Source organism: Setaria italica, chromosome VI, assembly GCF_000263155.2.
Source record: "Setaria italica strain Yugu1 chromosome VI, Setaria_italica_v2.0, whole genome shotgun sequence".
In the NCBI taxonomy this organism is placed as follows: Eukaryota; Viridiplantae; Streptophyta; class Magnoliopsida; order Poales; family Poaceae; genus Setaria; species Setaria italica.
The window spans coordinates 35,789,566-35,809,603 of record NC_028455.1 but is presented as its reverse complement, the minus strand read 5'-3'; the positions used below and the strand labels follow the sequence as shown (position 1 = coordinate 35,809,603).

At 43.2% G+C, this 20,038-nt stretch overlaps 2 protein-coding genes across 2 annotated transcripts; both read left to right on the top strand.

Moving 5' to 3' along the window:
• The first annotated feature begins 3,372 nt into the window (after window positions 1-3,372).
• On the top strand, window positions 3,373-16,671 carry LOC101757755 (puromycin-sensitive aminopeptidase). The gene is made up of 34 exons (XM_004974182.3): window positions 3,373-3,526; window positions 3,695-3,828; window positions 4,200-4,283; window positions 4,422-4,463; window positions 4,749-4,889; window positions 5,683-5,758; window positions 5,950-6,026; window positions 10,070-10,183; window positions 10,303-10,377; window positions 10,606-10,713; window positions 10,802-11,014; window positions 11,115-11,176; window positions 11,372-11,399; window positions 11,474-11,560; window positions 11,638-11,663; window positions 11,922-11,985; window positions 12,074-12,154; window positions 12,264-12,311; window positions 12,412-12,430; window positions 12,551-12,555; window positions 12,677-12,688; window positions 12,778-12,834; window positions 13,316-13,425; window positions 13,499-13,579; window positions 13,804-13,987; window positions 14,334-14,482; window positions 14,563-14,701; window positions 14,781-14,927; window positions 15,019-15,100; window positions 15,191-15,366; window positions 15,497-15,607; window positions 15,701-15,817; window positions 15,917-15,988; window positions 16,103-16,671. The coding sequence occupies exons 2-34, from the start codon at window positions 3,739-3,741 to the stop codon at window positions 16,181-16,183; spliced, it is 2,958 nt and encodes a 985-aa protein (XP_004974239.1). The 5' UTR covers window positions 3,373-3,526; window positions 3,695-3,738; the 3' UTR covers window positions 16,184-16,671.
• A 919-nt stretch (window positions 16,672-17,590) lies between these two features.
• LOC101757354 (protein SRC2 homolog) lies at window positions 17,591-18,940 on the top strand. The gene has a single exon (XM_004974181.4). The coding sequence runs from the start codon at window positions 17,804-17,806 to the stop codon at window positions 18,674-18,676; it is 873 nt and encodes a 290-aa protein (XP_004974238.1). The 5' UTR covers window positions 17,591-17,803; the 3' UTR covers window positions 18,677-18,940.
• Window positions 18,941-20,038: the final 1,098 nt, after the last annotated feature.

The window sequence follows — 20,038 nt, the reverse complement described above, 5'->3', positions numbered from 1 at the left end:
AATGACAAGAAGAAGGCGTTGGAGGGATCACCATGGATGGTGGGGCGCCATGCTGTGGGGATGCAGGAATATGATGAAACCTTGAAGTCGTCTGATGTTAGTTTTGATCAGATAGAGATGTGGGTGAGAATTCTTAATCTCCCCTTTGGGTGGATGAACGAAAGGAGGGGGGCTAGGGCTGCTGGCCTCATTGGCAAGGTGATCACGTTGGGTTTTAATGGTGATGTCAATGCAAGTGGGCCGTTCCTGCGTGACCGGGTCTCCGTGGAGGTCGAAAAACCTCTACATAGGGGTGTGTTGTTCAAGACGGACAAGGAAAAGTCTCCGGACTGGTTTGAGATCCGGTCTGAGAAACTCCTATATTACTACTACTCGTGTGGGCTAATGGGTCATTCTAAGCTTGAGTGCTCGAACCCGGCGAGGAAGAATGCCTTGGGAAAACTACCATATGAGCTAGAGCTTCGTGCGCCGGAGGATTAGAGGAGGAAGCCGAAGAGTTTTGGCTAAGCTGCTGCGGAATCATATGGCAGCTCGACGGGCGCAGAATGCTTGTCATCATCCCGTAATAACTCGGGAGAGGCAGTCAACGAATGGTGGCAGAAGCAGGCGCACAGAGACGGGTGAGGAGGTCAACTCACCTGTTAAATCCTCAGATACTAGCGATCGGGAGAGGCCGGATGCTAGGAAGCCAATGCCAGCCAAGCCTCTATTCCAGGAACATGGAGTGGTGAGGAGTGGAGGAATTCAACAACCTAGTTGTAAGCATGGTACTTAAAACTTGGTGCAAATATTGTCTTTGTTTATGTTTCTACCTATCATTTGCATTCACACTTGCACTCACGTACACTCATTAGGTTTTTGTTTTTATTTACTAAATTAGCTATGCCACAAGTTAAAGTATTAGGGATGTTGTTGGTTTGTTGGCAATTACTTCTACTCCTGACAATCACCTCGGGGGTAGTTTGTGCACTTAAATTGTTTTGCAGGCATGGTGAAACGCTTTCATGAAAAGAGAAGAAATTAAAGAACAATAAAGGTGACAAAAGTGAAGAAGCATAAAAACAAGCTCCAGACGCTGAGAATAAGGATTTCAACAATCACAAAATGCTTCATCTTTTTCTTCTATGCCTAGCACAATGCTAAGCATGCGAGGACTTGGCAGACAAAAAATACAAGGATCAGAGTCGTGAGAAGATGCTCATTTTTCTTCTTCTATGCTAAGCACAATGCTTAAGCATGGGGGAGGCTGCGCTTCACTTCATCACAAACATCGAAAGGATGGTAAATTCTTCCTCAACCTTTTCTTTGTCTATCTCTTTCTAAAACTTCAACCATAGACTTGATGCAACCTTTGTATATCTCTCGATAATAACATGGCTACTAGGAGTACAACCTAGCTTTTGTTTTCTTTAAATCATGATCACCATCACCTTGTGCTCACCACGGTGTTTATAATTTTGGTATAATCTTGCTTATGAAAAATGATGAAGGTTGCCGCTTTGTTTTACCTACACAATGTTGTATTAGACTTGACTAATTGCTCTCTATTTAATGAATCTAAATTGATTAAATACCGGCTCTTTTAATTGTGGAGGTTAAATGACTAAACTCTAGACCTAATATTTCTATTGCATATCGAATCTTATTTACTACGCCTGTGACTGTGGCATCAGCTGAAAGAAACTTTTCAAAATTGAAATTGTTGAAGAATCATCTAAAGTCTGTAATGTCTCAAAAAAGGTTAAATGGTTTGGCCACTTTATGTATTGAGAGGAAATTGTTGGATCAGATCAATATTGATGCCATCATCAATGACTTTGCATCTAGAAATGTTAGAAGAAATTTTTGATGTAATATAAATTGCTTGATATGAATGTTGCTTTTTTTTTTGAAGCAACAGGAGGGGAAGTACCCCTACTGTCAGTTTACTGCAAGAAAAGCATACAAACACCTAACAGGCTCAACCATATCATATTATGGAGCAACTCAGGGATCAGCTAAGAGTACCTTTTTTCATGGAAATCATATTACTCATGTGCTGGAGTATTTGGATTAGTAGAAATGATATCATCTTCAAAGGGATTATCTCCACAGTTCAATCTTGTTTAGGCCTCTTCAGAGTTGTTTTTACTGAGGCGATTTAGAGAGCCAAGGACACTAAAAAAATCCTCATGTCTCAATGGCTAGACCAACATCTGTAATTTTCCTAATTTTCTGTCTTTCTTTTTTCGTTTCCTGAATGTTGCTTTTGGACACATGATCTAAATATTTTATTATTATTATTATTACTGTTGCTACTACTTTTCTTAGTACATGGCTCCTCTTTTAGTTTCGCTCCGGACCATAAAAGTCTCGGGACCGGGCCTGCTTGCACCTGACGATGTGGTCAATGGACTTGCTGCTGGGAAAGATATGCTGTATGGAGGATGCAACTATATTCGTCTGTGGAAGATGGTCGTTGTGGTCGAGCCGAAATGGGCGGAGCAAATGGAACCCAACGGCGGCGGTTAAGCATGTGGCAAACATATCGAAGAAATGCTATGTACGGGACGTCAGGTTGAGCCGGGAGAAACGAGGCGGATACAGAAGTGGCAACCTCCGCCTGACGGATGGGTGAAGGTGAACTCGGAACCTTTGAGGGTGGCTCGAGGCATGGTGCGGGGGCTGCGGTGCTGCGGAACCATTTGAGCCAGGTCCTAGCAGCGCAGGCAAGGTGGTATGGCCCGATGCAGGAAGCACTGGTAGCTGAGGCAGTGGCCGCGTGGAATGGCTTGGTGATGGCATTGCAGATGGGGTTTTCACAGTTGATCCTGGAGTCTGACAACTCGGTGCTGGTGAATGCCTTGCAGGCGACGGCGATGGACAGGTCTCTTATAGCTGGTATTTTGCATGACATTAGAGAGCTTTGCAGGTTGTTTAATAATGTTAAAGTGTGTTTTATTCGAAGAGAGGAAACTCCGTGGCTGATAGGTGTGGAAAGGAGGTGTCCGAGACTTTAGGAAGCGGCAGCCACATATTGTAACCTGCCATTAAATGAATGAATGCTCTAATAACGTTACTTCTTTTATAAAAAAATAACGTTGTGGTTCAAGTTGTGGCTTCTGTTTAAATTGAAGTCCTTTTAAAAGATATTTTAGTTTTTCTATTTTTCATGAATGGATGGAAGGGGTGAAATTGCCCTTTGTTTCCTTTCTTCCATACGAGAACAGCCTCCATCCATCGCTGGTTGCTGTTGTTTGTTCGTTTTCTTTTCCATTCCTCGAAAAGATACTTATCTTCTTTTCCTCGGTAGGCGGAAAGAAAATTTAAAGAGCGAGATAAGATATTTCCAGTAGTAGTGTCACCGACGCGTGGGCCCACCATCACATCGGCAGCTGGTTGTGTGAAATAGAAAAATTCAACTCCCTGGCGTCTCATCCGCTGCCACTTCCATCTTCGCCGCGCCGCCGCCACCTCCTCCTCCTCCACTGGTGTGTTGTTAGGGAGGGCGGCAGATCCATCCGGCGACACGATCCTCCGTTCCTCGGTAAGGAATCCCCTGGCCGGCCTCGCTGCACGCTCGGACGGATCGATTCCCATGTCCCCCTCGACCTAGTGAATTCCTTCAATCCGCCTGTTGGATTTGCTTTGTATGCTGCTGCATCGTGTGCCAAAAGAGGAGTACTGTACTAACTGATGCGTACCTACCTACCAGTTTAGGATCGATTCGATTCGACGTTTGGGATTGGTTGAGTTGGGATGGCGCGTCGCCTCATTAGCCCCGCAGCGGCGTGCCGAGGCTGCGGTTTCGTTAACGCCGGCTTTCTCGGCGCCTTCTCCTCTTTCCATGTGATTCCACTCTCCCTCCCTTAGTCCCTGCTTAACTCCTCTCCAATCTCCTCCTTCCAATCCCTCCCTTACCGTCTAATAATACTGTTTGATACACATCGGAATTGTCCTAGACCAGCTCCTTTTTTTTTTTTTGCATTGTATGTTTCAAGTCATACCAATCTTTTTTTGCTCACTGGGGATTACTGTTCCATGTACTATTATGCTCTTTCCAGGTGCCTCAACTAAACAATGTATGTATCCATGTACATGCCTATGATATAAACAGATAAAATTGTCGTGTAGTTGTCGTGCTTAAGTATTACTATGTATGTTGCAATGTACTTCTTACAGTCAGTGATTTCCTAATAATTTCCCTTCTTTTCTGGCAGTATCAAAGCTTGCCATCGTGCTCATCCAAGCGGAGTTCGTCAGTGAAGAATTGCTTTAGCTACCGTACTGGTTTAAGGAAAGAGGTGACATACCTTGCTCCCTCTTGTTTTCAGATTTTTATTACAGTTTGTTGCATGCTGTTACCCATGCTCAGTTATAAATTCTTCCATGGCATTATCGGCACTGCTTATATGTATATATATTGTTTTACCCTGTTGCAGGGTTCACGTTGGATAAGGTCCGAGCCTTTCTTGTCAGTAAATGTCAGTATCTTCTTTCGCGCCCAGCTATTTACCATGAATATTTACCATGAATATATATACATTTGTGTATAGAGAGTACATACTGGGCTGTTGGATGGGGAAACATATTTCTCTTACTCTGCGCTAAGTAAAAAAAATACAACGACTTTTATTTTCTCTGACCGCTAGATGGGAATGTAGTAAACAACAGTGTGCTTCTTCAAATTTTTAACTATTGCCAAACAATGCACCTTGATGGCTCTTCCGTTTGGGTTTTCCTTACCGTTTCTCTTTCCCATAACACAGAGTACAAAGTTCGTCGGCAAGAGGACATCCTGTTCGGTTGCAACAGAGCCGCCTCCGGCTGCAACCGAAGAACCAGAGATGGACGCTCCCAAGGAGATATTCTTGAAAGATTACAAGAAACCTGATTATTTGTTTGACACGGTAACTATATACCTTTTCTAATTGCTTTCCTGCACTGCTTTCAATATCTGATCGTTTATTGTTGGAAATTTTCTAACTGCCATGGCTTATATGTGGTGAGGTTAGCAGTTTGGAATCCAGATTCTATTGGAATAGCTGCTGTTTTAGGACCTGTTTGTTTGAGCTGCAGCTTTTGAGCTTTTCTGAAAAGCTGTTGTTGGCGTTTTGGTTCTGAAAAGCTAACACTAGCTTTTAGAAGATGTGTTTAGCTTTCTAGGCTCAAAAAGCTACGAAAAGCTCGGAAAACTGAGCTTTTTAGCTTCCCATATAAACTCAGATTTTCAGAAGCTGCACTGGAAATTTGCTGTTTGTTTGAGCTTCTTGCTTTTCACGCTGAGAAGCTGCCAGGAAGCTCAAGCAAACAGGGCCTTAGACATCAGCATAATTTCCAACATACACCTTTGGCAATTACTTTTGAGAAATATATTAAAACAAGTTGCACCTAGTTGTATATTGAAAGTAGTTTTGATGATAAATCTATCAATTTTTTCCCCATATGACTCATTTAGATTTTTTGTGTGCATGTGTTCAGAGTCGCCCATCCTAGAAAAAATATGTTTTGAAACGTGGCTAGCAAGTGCATGTATAGTTATCTTAACACTCTCTGACTGTAAAGTTACTTTCTTTATCTTGATGGGTCTGCCATGGCTGCCAGTGATCAAAATGTTTCCTGTAAATTGACTGTTGATTGCTTGCTATTTCTTTCACCTGTATTATGTTTCTAACCTTTTACTGTCACCTGATTCAACTGCAGGTGGATTTGCAATTTCAACTTGGTGAAGACAAGACCATAGTTACATCTAACATAGTTGTATCTCCTGGTGTTGAAGGTCAAAATCTGACCTTGCAACTATTGTACCATACTTTTGTTTGGCAAAATATTGTTGTATACCAGATCTCTCTTGCATATCTCTTTTCTTCTCAGTTGTTTTTCTCATTTGCACCACGAGAGGTAATTTTAGATTCTCTTGGATGAGGTTCTAGACTTCATAACTAATTTTCAATTGTAACATTGTAGCAGGCATCTCAGCTCCACTAGTTCTTCATGGGTGTGACCTGAAACTATTATCAATCAAAGTCAATGGCACCGAACTAAAGGTGATAGTTCAAACAACCGTTCACATAGCTTTTCCTTTGTATTTAATGTTTCAAATTACAAGATAATTGATTCCTTTGTCATTCCTGTCATGACCTTGCCTTGCTTTAACTGCCATAGTTTCAGTCATGACTTTGAACCTCGATAACCAACAACAACAACAACATAGCCTCTCAGTCCCAAGCAAGTTGGGGTAGGCTAGAGTTGAAACCCAACAAGAGCCACAAATCAGGGTTCGGGCACATGAATAGTTGTTTTCCAAGCACTCCTATCCAGGGCTAAATCTTTGGGTATATTCCATCCCTTCAAATCTCATTTTATTGCCTCTTCCCATGTCAATTTTGGTCTTCCTCTGTCTCTCTTCACATTACTATCATGCTTTAGGGTTCCACTATGCATCGGGTGCCTTCGGAGGCCTTCGTTGGACATGTCCAAACCATCTCAGCCGGTGTTGGATAAGCTTTTCTTCAATTGGTGCTACCCCTAACCTATCACGTATATCCTTATTCCGGACTCGATCCCTTCTCATATGACCACAAATCCAACGTAACATACGCATTTCCGCAACACTTATTTGCTGGACGTGTCGTCTTTTTGTAGGCCAACATTTTGCACCATACAACATTGCAAGTCTAATCGCCGTCCTATAAAACTTGCCTTTTAGCTTCAATGATACCCTCTTGTCATATAAAATTCTTGATGCTTGGTACCAATTCATCCACCCCGCTTTGATTCTATGACTAACATTCTCATCAATATCCCCATCTCGTTGTAGCATTGATCCCAAATATCGAAATGTATTCTTCCTGGGCACTACTTGGCCTTCTAAACTGACATCTCCCTCCTCATGTGTAGTAGTGCCAAAGTCACATCTCATATATTCAGTTTTAGTTCCGCTGAGTCTAAAACCTTTTGATTGTAGGGTCTCCCGCCACAACTCCAGTTTCCTATTTACTCCTGCTCGACTTTCATCAACTAGCACTACATCATCCGCGAAGAGCATACACCAAGGGATATCCCCTTAAATGTCCCTTGTTACCTCATCCATCACCAAGGCAAATAGATAAGGGCTCAAAGTAGACCCTTGATGCAGTCCTATTCTAATTGGAAAGTCATCTGTGTCGCTATCACTTGTTCGGACTCTAGTTACAACATTGTTATACATGTCCTTAATAAGTCCAACGTACTTCGTTGGGACTTTATGTTTGTCCAAAGCCCACCACATAACATTCCTTGGTATTTTGTCATACGCCTTCTCCAAGTCAATGAAAACCATGTGTTGGTCCTTCTTCTCCTTATACCGCTTCATAACTTGCCTTATTAAGAAAACAACTTCCATGATTGACCTTTCAGGCATGAAACCAAATTGGTTCATAGAGACCCGTGTTATCCTTCTCAAACGATGCTCGATAACTCTCTCCCATAGCTTCATAGTATGGCTCATCAACTTAATTCCTCGGTAATTAGTACAACTTTGAATATCTCCCTTATTCTTGTATATTGGTACTAGTATACTTCTCCTCCACTCTTCCAGCATCTTGTTCGCCGAAAAATATGGTTGAACAACTTGGTTAGCATACTATGGCTATATCCCCGAGGCATCTCCACACCTTAATTGGGATACCATCCGGGCCCATCGCCTTACCACTTTTCATCCTTTTCAACACCTCTCTGATCTCAGTTCTTGGATCTTCCCCACAAAGTGCCTGTTGGTGTCATCAAAAGAGTCATCCAACTGAAAGGTTATGTTCTCATTCTCACCATTGAACAATTTGTCAAAATACTCTTGCCATCTATGTTTGATCTCATCTTCCTTTACCAAGATGTTCTCCATTTCATCCTTAATGCACTTAACTTGGTTGAAGTCCCTCGTCTTTCTCTCACAAACCCTAGCCATCCTATAGATGTCCTTCTCTCCTTCCTTCGTACCTAATTGTTGGTAAAGATCCTCATACGCCCTACCCTTTGCCACACTTACAGCTTGCTTTGCGATTTTCTTTGCCTCCTTGTACTTCTCTATGTTGTCCACACTCCTGTTGTGGAACAAGCGTCTATAGCATTCTTTCTTCTCCTTAATAGTCCTTTGGACTTCCTCATTCCACCACCAAGTATCTTTATCTATGCCTCTACCCCCCTTGGTCACTCCAAGCACCTCCGAGGCCACCTTCCGAATGCAGTTTGCCATCTTCTCCCACATGTTATTTGCGTCCTCTCCTTCCTTCCAAGGGCCCTCTTTGATTACCCTTTCCTTGAAGACCTCTGACGTCTCCTCTTTCAGTTTCCACCACTTTGTTCTTGCAATCTTGGCTTGTTTATCCCTGCATGCGCGCATCTGAAAACAAAAGTCCGTCACCACAAGCTTACGTTGAGAAACAACACATTCCCCTGGTATCACCTTGCAATCCAAGCATTCCCGTTTATCCTCTTTTCTTGTGAGGATAAAGTCAATCTGGCTATAGTGTTGGCCACTGCTAAAAGTCACTAAATGGGACCCTCTCTTCCTAAAGAAAGTGTTCTCTATCATCAAGTCAAAAGCTACTGCAAAGTCCAAGACTTCCTCTCCCTCCTGATTCCTACTACCATACCTAAAACCTCCATGAACCGCCTCGAAGCCTGCACTTGTTGTACCTACATGCCCATTAAGATCTCCTCCTATGAAAATCTTCTCGCTAGAAGGTACAGTTCTAACCAGGCTATCTAAATCTTCCCAGAAAAGCCTCTTAGCACTCTCATTGTGGCCTACTTGGGGGGCATACACACTAATTACGTTCAGGACCATATCACCAACAACAAGCCTAACTAGGATAATCCTATCCTCTTGCCTTCTCACATCCACCACTCCATCCTTGAGACTCTTGTCAATCAAAACTCCCACTCCATTTCAATTTGCAGCTGTCCCTATGTACCAAAGCTTGAAACCGGTATTTTCCACCTCCTTTGCCTTTTGGCCCTTCCATTTAGTCTCTTGAACGCATAAGATATTTTCATGCCTCCTACTCGCTACGTCAACTAACTTTCTTAACTTACATGTAAGAGACCCTACATTCCAACTACCTACACGAATCCTAGTTGGTTCGACTAGCTTCCTTGCCCTTCACACCTGTCGAGAGAGATGTGAAGACCCTTGCTCATTTTTCACTACATCCAGGCGCCAATGTAGCGCGCCACTAAGGAAATGACGACCCAATCCTTGTTCACTTGACACCATGCCCAAATCGCAACACGGCGTGTCACCAAGGGGGAGACGACCCGGCCCTTGCCCATTTAACACCATACCTAGGTTCTAATATGGCGCATCGCTAAGAGGGTTACGCCTCAATGGATTTCTCTTGGGTTTCATCTCCATTAGAATGGCTAGTTTAACGTTGGCTCGCCAAGCCTATCACAACCTTCCTCCTTTACCAGGGCTTGGGACCTGCTATGTTGAGACAACGTAGGCGGAGTTTTTGAACCTTGATAACCATATAACCTTTTTCTTTAATTTTTTAGCTTCTCTTGACACTTGTAGAACAGTAAATGGTACACATTGCATCTATCCAACAGACAGTGGGAGGAAACTCCTTTTGATCCAACTTAGAATGATTGTATATTTTATACTTGTAATTTTCTTATTTCCAATGAAAAAAAATCAGATGAAGGCTTGCACTTGAATTGCACCTGAATGACAAGCGGGGGGCCTTACGTTTATTTATTTATTTTTGCGATTGTGATGAGATGACAGAAGCACTTCCAAAGAAATAGTTTTTATATGGTACCATTCAGCACTAGCCAAGTGGTTTCTTGTGGGTAACATCAGTGCTTCATCATGTTTTGTTTCCTGTCGCAGTAGTGATAGTTGCAGTGACTTAGTGACGTAGCATATGTTTTACTGGATCTCTGCCCAGCAAACATTTCTAGTATGATGTGGATCAATCCTAATACCCATCAAAGTAATTAGTGACCCTGCTGCAGTTGATATATATTCCTTTTCTTCCAAAAAATTTCTGATTCTTGTATTTTATTCCACCATTTTGTTTCTCACCTGTCTGTATGTACTGCATTATAGGGTGAAGAGTATGCAGTCACTTCACGCCATCTGACGCTTTTAACACCACCTGCTGGTGCATTCAACTTGGAAATTGTTACTGAAATATATCCTCAGCTAAACACATCTTTGGAGGTACCAATTGCATTTAGAGTGCTACAGTCCCACAGACTACAATCCACAAGATATGATGTGTAAGGCAGTAGGCTAACAGCTAGTGGTGTTTTCTGCTCTAATTTCTTGTAAATTCACAGGGGCTGTACAAGTCGACTGGCAACTTTTGCACTCAGTGTGAAGCAGAAGGGTTCCGGAAGATTACCTACTTTCAGGTAGCTCTACTTTCTGTAAATTGCTCTATAGATTGGTGTTAAGATTGCATATTGTTTATGAACATTAGATATTGTAATATTGGATACATGAATGCTTGTGGTCTGATATATACCACCTGCATAACATCGATATTGTGCTGTCTCTAAAAGATTATCTTTTACTAGTTGTTGATGTTGGTGTTTCATTAATACATGATCTGTATTTTGAAATGTTGAATGTTATCACAGGATCGTCCAGATGTTATGGCAAAATATACTTGCCGCATTGAAGCTGATAAAACTTTGTATCCAGTATTGTTGTCCAATGGGAATCTTATTCAGCAGGGAGACCTTGAGGTAAGCTAGCTTCGTAATGTAATCACCATGCAGTAGAGGTAAGAAAGGGATAATCACTGTATGCCATTTTTCCTGTTTTGCACTGTAGGGTGGAAAGCATTATGCATTGTGGGAGGATCCCTTCAAGAAACCAAGCTACCTATTTGCTCTAGTTGCTGGTCAGTTGGGATGCCGGGAGGATTCATTTGTTACATGCACCGGCCGCAATGTAACACTCAGAATTTGGACTCCTGCCCAAGATTTACCAAAAACAGCACATGCTATGTATTCTCTTAAAGCAGCAATGAAGTGGGATGAGGAGGTTGCTCCAGATTTATTCTCTCTATAATTTGTCTACAATTTATTTAGTTGTTGTTCAGATAGCTGATGCAGTTCTGCCTTTTTGTTGTGCCACCTGCCAGGTTTTTGGTCTCGAGTATGATCTCGATTTATTCAACATTGTTGTTGTTCCTGATTTCAATATGTAAGTTGATTTTTTTCTTGTTTGCATCAGCAAATTGCAGTATATTTTGGGGAATGGCTTTTCTTTCCTCTATAGGAGTGTGGACTGATGCAGTTGAACTTGCTACTTTGTTTAAATATTAACAAGCCAATTTCCCAATTGTAACCTTGCATGACTCGAACAGTCTTCTGATGAAGGTAACTTTGTTAATTGCAGGGGAGCAATGGAGAACAAGAGCTTGAACGTAAGATTTTACCTTTGCTTGGAAACTATTTGGACATCAATGCATTATTAACAGTCTGGTCTATATATAAACAGATATTCCAATCTAGACTTGTGTTGGCATCACCTGAGACTGCCACTGATGGTGATTATGCTGCAATTTTGGGTGTCGTTGGACATGAGGTACATACATTTGTAGATATACTTGATCTTTCTTTTTCAGTGAACTGAGTTGACATTACATCTTGTTACTTTGGCAGTATTTCCACAACTGGACTGGGAATAGGTAACTGTTTTCACGATATCACCAGAATGGATGTTCCTTCTATTTATAATTTATGTTTTTTAAAATGTATTTAATTCCTGCATGACTGATTAATATTTGCTCATCATTTTCACTTCTTGATTTGTTTTTTCCTTAAACATCAAGTGTGGTACTTTTCCTTATGAGATCAGTCATGATTAGTTAGTTTTGGATAGCTGAATGGAAATGATCTCCTTTTTTTCCCTAACAAAAAGATCCTTATCTCTATGCTGTTTGCAGAGTAACTTGTCGTGATTGGTTCCAGCTAACCCTGAAAGAAGGACTGACAGTCTTCAGGGATCAGGTACTTAGGCAGTGGGCCATGTGTTAGCTGCTGCAATTATATTTTTGAGTTTTTCCATCCTACTCTTCTAATTAAATTGGTTGTGCAGGAGTTCTCTTCAGATCTCGGTTGTCGTACAGTAAAACGCATCGCTGATGTCTCCAAACTCAGAATCTATCAATTCCCTCAGGTTTTCTTAATCTTCACTCTTGTCACTGCATTCCAATTTTTTGCCAATGAAATAAACTGCAGGAGGCATGATATTTTGACTACCCTGTGATTTCCCCCCTGATATCCAGGATGCTGGGCCTATGGCACATCCTATTCGCCCCCATTCCTATATCAAGGTACTAATGCTCGAATTGTTCAATCATTTGAATTCATTTACTCTGTTGCTTGCAACCAGCTTAAAGATATGGTGTATGACCTATTTAATTTGACTGGCAGATGGACAACTTCTATACTGGTGAGTTTCTTTGTCTATAAAGTTTGTGGCATACGGTGAGATGGACAAAGCCATCAACTGATTATAATTCATCCATTGTTGAATCTTCCCTGGTAACTTCGATTATGAACAACTTGGCAGTCACGGTACGTATTTTCATGCTGCTTCCTGTTAAGCACACACTGATAGTCCAATGATTAAAACTCTGACGTTCTATTTTATTGCTTCCTGTTTTTCTTCATCCAACAATTATGGGATTCATCACAGGTTTACGAGAAGGTCCGTCCATGTTACAAATTTTCTTTTCAATTTGCACGACATCATTGAAAATGACAATGGGATGTAATCTGGACATGTACTTGTTATAGGGTGCGGAAGTTGTCAGAATGTACAAGACCATGTTTGGAGCATCAGGGTTCCGAAAGGTAAAAGTCGAGCTTTGTCCTTAATTGTACAAGACCATATTAATGATCAATAGTACTTCCTCTGCCCATTTGGACAAAGGGACAATCTCACCTCCATTAGATTTTGGCATGGTGTCTAATACACACCCATGGGCATTACTTTTCTTGTTGTATGTCAGTAAAAATCATAAACAATATGGAATTACTCTTGATCAAAAAACAATATGGAGTTACTTTCCATGTAGATCTACATGTACCTGTGTATATGTGACAAGCTAAATTACTTTTGTGTATATCAGTGGTCAAATTTTTAAGATTTTCCTGCAAGTATTTGTTGCAAATCATAATTCTAGAATAAGGTTATGTTTCTTACATATGAAAATACCAAGGCATTACCTTATGTTGTGAATCTTGTGCACGTCATATTTTCCATGGGATGTCTCCTGCAGTTGTTGAATGTGCCAGACGCTTGATTTATTTACCACTTCGCCTTCTCCTGCAGGGCATGGATCTTTATTTTCAAAGGCATGATGGACAAGCTGTCACTTGTGAAGACTTCTATGCAGCAATGTGTGATGCAAATAATGCACAACTGCCAAACTTTTTACAATGGTAGTAGACAGCTATCTTTCAATCATGTTACTTGTTGCGAGCACTATCTAATTGCAAAAGAACCATCCAATAGGTACTCTCAAGCAGGTACACCTACAGTCAAGGTGGCATCTTCATATGATCCTAGTTCTCAGACATTCTCTTTAAAACTTAGGTAAGCTTCCACATTCTCCGGTCCTTAATTTCATTTGGCCTTTAGGACTTATGATTAGATATCTGTTGAACTATTCTTCCGCATTCTCTATTTACATTGATTTTCATTCATGCTAGTGCCACATTGATTTTACATACCCTGATAATTGATTTTCTTCCATATGTAGTAATTGATGAAAATAGTGCATTTTCTAACTAAGCCATCTGCCTTTTCTAATATTTCAGCCAAGACGTGCCACCCACTCCTGGCCAACTAGACAAGGAGCCTATGTTCATACCTGTTGCTGTTGGACTTGTTGACTCTACTGGAAAAGATATGCCCCTAACTTCTGTTTACAGCGATGGAACTCTCCAAACACTCTCTAGTGATGGTCAGCCAGTCTTCACCACTGTGCTTCAATTTAAAAAGGTATTACTCTTCCTTTCTCCTCAAGTAATGAACTTATGGTATAGTTTGATTTGTGAATCTGTAGCATATTGTGTGGTTAGGCCTGGTGCCCGTTCTTCATTCAGTGCTACACAGTTGATACTCTGCTACAAGTGCGGCTTTATTTTTTTAATTCACGTTCAGAAGCCCTTTTAACCTCAAAGTTTGTGCAAGGAACCAAGGACAGAAATTCGTAGTCAGTAATTGGCCTGTGTACAAAGGCACCTTGACACCTAGTTGTAGTATTTTTTTTTGATGTAATATATCAAATTTGAAGTGTCTTGCTGGACATTTTTTTCTGATACTTGAGCATGCTTTTATTGTTCAGAAGGAAGAAGAGTTCATATTTCAAAATGTTCCTGAGAAGCCAGTTCCTTCTTTATTGAGGGGATATAGCGCTCCTGTCCGTCTTGATTCTGATCTGAGTGAGAGCGACCTATTTTTCTTACTTGCCAATGACTCGGATGAATTTAACAGGTATGTTGTGGATTACTCTGCTAAACATGTTTGCATTTTCTATTAAAGAGTTCAATCTAATGATTTGTCCAATCCCCTAGATGGGAAGCTGGCCAAGTTTTGGCACGTAAGTTGATGCTCAGTCTCGTAGCGGACTTCAAGCAACAGAAAACACTGGTCCTAAATCCAAAATTTGTTGATGGACTTAGATCAATTCTGCGCAACACGAGCTTGGACAAGGTAAATTTTTTTTGGCCCTGTTGTGATTTATTTGCACATTAGCATGACCTGAATAATAATTTTAAAAAATCTGCTACAGGAATTCATTGCGAAAGCAATAACTTTGCCTGGTCAAGGGGAGATTATGGATATGATGGCAGTTGCAGATCCTGATGCAGTTCATGCTGTCCGTAACTTTATTAAGAAGGAGCTCGCCTCGCAACTTAAAGATGATCTTCTTGCAGCTGTAAGTGGTGCCCGGCCAAGTTGCTGTTTGTCTGTATTGCAATCCTTACATCCCTGGTGCATCAGCCTTTTACCTTAACTTGTTTTGTTAGGTGACAAGCAACAGGAGTTCCGAGCCTTACACTTTTAACCATGATAGTATGGCTCGCCGTGCATTGAAAAATACATGCCTTGGTATGTTTTTCTTTTCCAAACTTATTGTCCGATGTGAGAATTACGCTCCAACAATGCGACCTTATGCAAATTTCCTGGTGTTTCTTGTAGCATACCTTGCATCCCTGAATGAGCCAGATGTCACTGAACTTGCACTGCATGAATACAAGACTGCAACTAACATGACAGAGCAGTTTGCTGCCTTAGCAGCACTATCTCAAAATCCAGGCCAAGTTCGTGATGACGCCCTTTTGGATTTCTATAACAAGTGGCAGAACGAATATTTGGTAAGATACATACATACATGCATGCATGCTGATTATACATGCCTTACAGATAGTGAACAAATCAATTTTAGAACCAATGTAGCACGCTTGTTTTAAGTGGGTACCTGTATTTGCTTTTATGCTGGGATAGGTTGTAAGCAAGTGGTTTGCTCTTCAAGCTACTTCGGACATTCCTGGAAATGTGGTAAATGTTGAGAAGCTTCTGTCTCACCCTGCTTTTGACATGAGGAATCCCAACAAGGTACACGGTGCTACCAGCTTTGACTTATCTTGGCGTAAATTTTGAATGTGGAGTTTGAGGACCCAACTAAGACTGGGTTTAAAAAAAATTCAGGTGTACTCGTTAATCGGGGGATTCTGTGGGTCACCTGTGAACTTCCATGCAAAAGATGGCTCCGGATACAAGTTCTTGGGTGAGGTTGTTTTGCAGCTTGACAAGATAAACCCTCAGGTTAGCTTGGAGCACTTGTTCATGTAGTATCTTGGTCACTCTTTTGATTTTTGAAGAATTATAGCTAACGTGCCGCTGCATTGGTGGATCTGAAATTAGGTGGCCTCCCGCATGGTTTCAGCATTCTCTAGGTGGAGGCGGTATGATGAGACCAGACAAGCTCTTGCTAAGGTGATGACCACTGTTTCTCTCTCTCAGCTCTGTGGAGGGCAATAGATAGGCATGTGGGGTGGGTGGGGGTAATAGAGTTGATGTAACGTGTTTCTTATCTGATTTGTAATGCAGGCCCAGCTGGAGATGATCGTGTCGGCCAATGGACTGTCTGAAAATGTGTACGAGATAGCTTCGAAGAGCTTGGCAGATTAGTTTGTGCTTGTCAAGGAAATGAATTGAACCTGGCACTAGTACCCCTGGACGGTTCCAGTGCGTAACTGAAATGAATATCTTCATCTACTTGGCATAACGCTAGGTGGAGTACGTAATAAACAGGCCTGCTTTTGAGCTTGCAGGAACTGGGCAAATGCCATCCTGGTTTGGTGGGGTTTGGAGTATCATGCAATTTACCTGTTGGAGTCACATGGTGATGGTGGTGCCAGTGTCAGCCAGTAAACATGTGCAACACGCGGGCTCATGTTTGGTCCTGTACTCCTGCGGATGCATGGGGTCCCTGAAAGGAGACCTGGATGGTTCTGGTACGGTTTGGACCTTTCCAGCCATGCCAGGTTCAGTTCCGTTGTTCTAGCATGCTCCTTACTGCGGGTTTTGCCTGAATCGATTAGCCACTAGATTTTGATTTTTTTTTAATTCCAAAAAAATTGAGAACATTTAGCCAATTATATATAGCCTTTATATAAGTTTTCTGTATGGAAAGGTGAGGCTTTGGTATGCAGGACCTTGAGATAATAGCCCATAGTGAGAAAAATCTAAGGTCGGATAGCATGGAAAAGGCGCTACGGGTGTGACGGAGCGGACGGGTTGGGTGCTGTGGGCGCGCTCTGCTTCCGCGGCTGCGCGTGGAAACCGCGTGCCGTGTTGGTGCTCGCAGCATCCAAAGGTGAGGTTTATCATGCTTTTGTAGACAACAAAGTAGCTAGAAGCGACGGGAGGGATATGCTTGCTTTCGGTGGCAACGGCATGCTATGCTATGCTACTAGCGGTGGCGTGACGGTCACAGTAGCAGTAGCATTATTAGATTTGGAAGGAATAATGCAACGTCACATACCGGCAAACACAGTGCTAACAAGGACCGGTACCGGCTGGCAGAGCTCCCAGAGCAGTTTCCGAACCGGATCAAGGTCGATTACATGACCTAAACTAAAGGTCCCGTTCTGCGTATGATCATTTCATACCTGATAATTGTTTTTCAGGCATAGAATCGTTTGAAGAAGCTCTGCCAAATAGGTCCTAACTAAGATGCACGTGCTGCTAGCTTCCAGGAGTAGATACCCAAGCAGCAAGCAGTCTCTAGTTTCCAAGTTGTAGTATGGATAAGCTAGAATTGGTGTGCAACATACATCTATCATAGTCCCTTCCGTCTGTTCACGCAAGCTTTTTTTTTCCCTCTCTTTTCTTGTGTCCCTCTCCCCCATTCTCCCCTTCCTTGGTAACAAAGAAAAGTAGTGGATTGGTAATTTTCGGAGTCCAAGACCTTAAGCCATAAGAAATAAAGTTTGACGCACGTACTAGCAGGAAGAAAGAAACGGACGCGCAAGCAGTCATCGTCCGTTCAAACGCAACGGCGCAAGAAACTGAAGAAGAAACCGATGATGGGCGAGCAATGCATCCTAGCTTTTCTCTTGTTTAATTTAGCAGCAGCCGTCGCGTTCGTCCATCCCAAGGCAAGGCGACACCGCCACCGGCCCCCATCCTCCGCCCACCTATTTATACAGGCCACACCTCTCTTTCTCATCGCCATCGTCAAAGCATCCCATCCGTTTCTCCATTCGCTTCCGTTCCAGAAGCATCGTCAAGCATCCGGCATCAACCATGGGCTCCCGCTACGAGGTTGAGGTGACGGTGGGTTCCGCCAGCAACCTCAAGAACGTCAACTGGCGCAACGGCGACCTCAAGCCCTACGCCGTGCTCTGGGTCGACGACGGCCCCAAGTGCTCCACCCGCGTCGACCTCGACAACGGCGAGAATCCCGTCTGGGACGACAAGCTCGTCGTCCCGCTCCCTCCTCCCTCCGCCGCCCGGCTCGACGACGCCGTCCTCTGCATCGACGTCGTCCACGCCAACGCCGCCGAGGGTGTCAAGCCGCTCGTCGGATCCGCGCGCCTCCCGCTCCGCGACGTCCTCGACGACGCCGGCATCGGGGCCAAGGTCTCCCGCACCCTCACGCTCAAGCGCCCCTCCGGCAGGCCCCAGGGCCGCCTCGACGTCCGCGTCGCCGTCCGCGAGGCCGCGCGCTACTACGACCCCAACCCCTACCCGGCGCCGGGGTACGGAAACCCCGCCGGAGCAGGCTCGCGTGACCCGTACTACGCGGGAGGGGGACAGGCGCCGTACGGCCAGCCGGCGTACGCCGCGCCGCCGGCGGGCTACCCGGCCGGTGGTTCTGCTACTTACGGCGGTGGCTACGGAGCTGCCGCCGCTCCCCCTCCGGCGGCGTACGGGGCGGTTGGTGGTGATCCCGCGGCGTACGGTGCCGCTCCAGCCACGGCTGCTCCCGGGAAGAGCAGCAAGATGGGGATGGGGACGGGGCTGGCGGTAGGCGCGGCGGCGGGGGTGCTGGGCGGGCTGGCGCTGGCGGGGGGAGCAAGCTACCTGGAGGACAAGCTGGAGGACCACGTCGCCGAGAAGGTGGAGGAGGACCTGTACGCCGGCGGCGACGATGGTGACTACGACGACGACTACTAGGTAGAGAGGATCGATCGACCTATCATCATTCTATCGGAATCGGAATATGGATGGAATCAAGTCGAGTAAGCCAGTGATCGGGAGGTTGTTGAAATAAGTTGGAGTGATTTGGTGAGAGACTCCATGTTACTGTATTTCTTCGTTCGCCTTCAATCCAATCTTGCTTTCCATCGATTACGTACGTACTATAGAACACGTAATCCAGGAACATGACCCGGTGATGTAGATCGCATGGTACAGTATGGTTTCTGTTTCTTTCTCCTCCATCTTTTTCTTCATTTTTCTGGACTAATTATTTAAGAAGACCGTACGTCGCCCATAGACTCCTTGAATCGTCATCGAGGGCAAACCAAAAGCGAAGGAGCTTGATTGTCATGGGCTGGTCCTCCTGCGAGTAACAGATGGGCCAGAGCAAGGCTGAATGAATGAAGAAGGCGGGTGTGCAAAGCGAACCGAGCCCAAACCACTTGATCGGAAATGGATTGATCTTCGAAATAGCTCTGTGCTATAGTTGTAAATAGTGTCAAACAGTGCTAGTAAACCGGTTTGCAGAGCGTCAACTCTCATGAGACCCAGCTCTGGGCCACCTTTGGTTGCTTTCAGCTTGCAGCACGAAGTTTCGTTGGTGGATGCGGTGCCGGCCGCGGCTGGTCTCTGCTGCTGCAATAGGATACTCCCTCCACCGTCCTAAATTGTAAGTCATTCTAAAAATTTTGAAGAGTCAAAACATCTCAAATTTGATCAAAATTATAGAAAAAAATATAAAGATTTATGACATCAAATAGATATACTATGAAAATATAATTGATAAAGAATCTAATGATACTTAGTTGACATCATAAATGTTATTATATTATTATATAAATTTAATAAAATTTGAGATACTTTGACTCTTCAAAATTCTTGTAATGAACTTACAATTTGAACACGGAAGGAGTAGTATATATGCAGCTCACTCACCGCCTCCTCATCTATCCATAATCATAGCTGGATCACTCCGAGTACGCAGTGTACTTGCATAGTAACTAGGCTAGATGGAAAGCGAAACGAGGAAATTAGGCTGTCGCGATGCAGGTTCCCAACGACTCATTCCCGTCGGTTTTAACAACAGACAAGAATTTTTTTTTGATAAAGAACGATAACAGACAAATTAAACGTCATGGACATATGCCAACCCAAGCTGCAAAACGATTAATTGATGATGCAAAAATGTAGCTATTGACGCCCAAAAGCTGCAAAACGATTAATTGATCCTATTATTTATGAGACTTTGTTATTTGGTTTGAAAATTTTGCAAGAGATGAGGGTAAAACATGTTGAAGTTTATGGAGATTCCCTACTGGTGGTACAGCAAGTATCCAA

Coding starts and splice junctions, on each gene's coding strand:
- LOC101757755 (XM_004974182.3), top strand. CDS start 3,739: ATGGCGCGTCGCCTCATTAGCCCCGCAGCGGCGTGCCGAGGCTGCGGT. Junction 4,890..5,682: donor CTGATTATTTGTTTGACACG/GTAACTATATAC, acceptor ATTCAACTGCAG/GTGGATTTGCAATTTCAACT. Junction 5,759..5,949: donor TGTATCTCCTGGTGTTGAAG/GTCAAAATCTGA, acceptor ACATTGTAGCAG/GCATCTCAGCTCCACTAGTT.
- LOC101757354 (XM_004974181.4), top strand. CDS start 17,804: ATGGGCTCCCGCTACGAGGTTGAGGTGACGGTGGGTTCCGCCAGCAAC.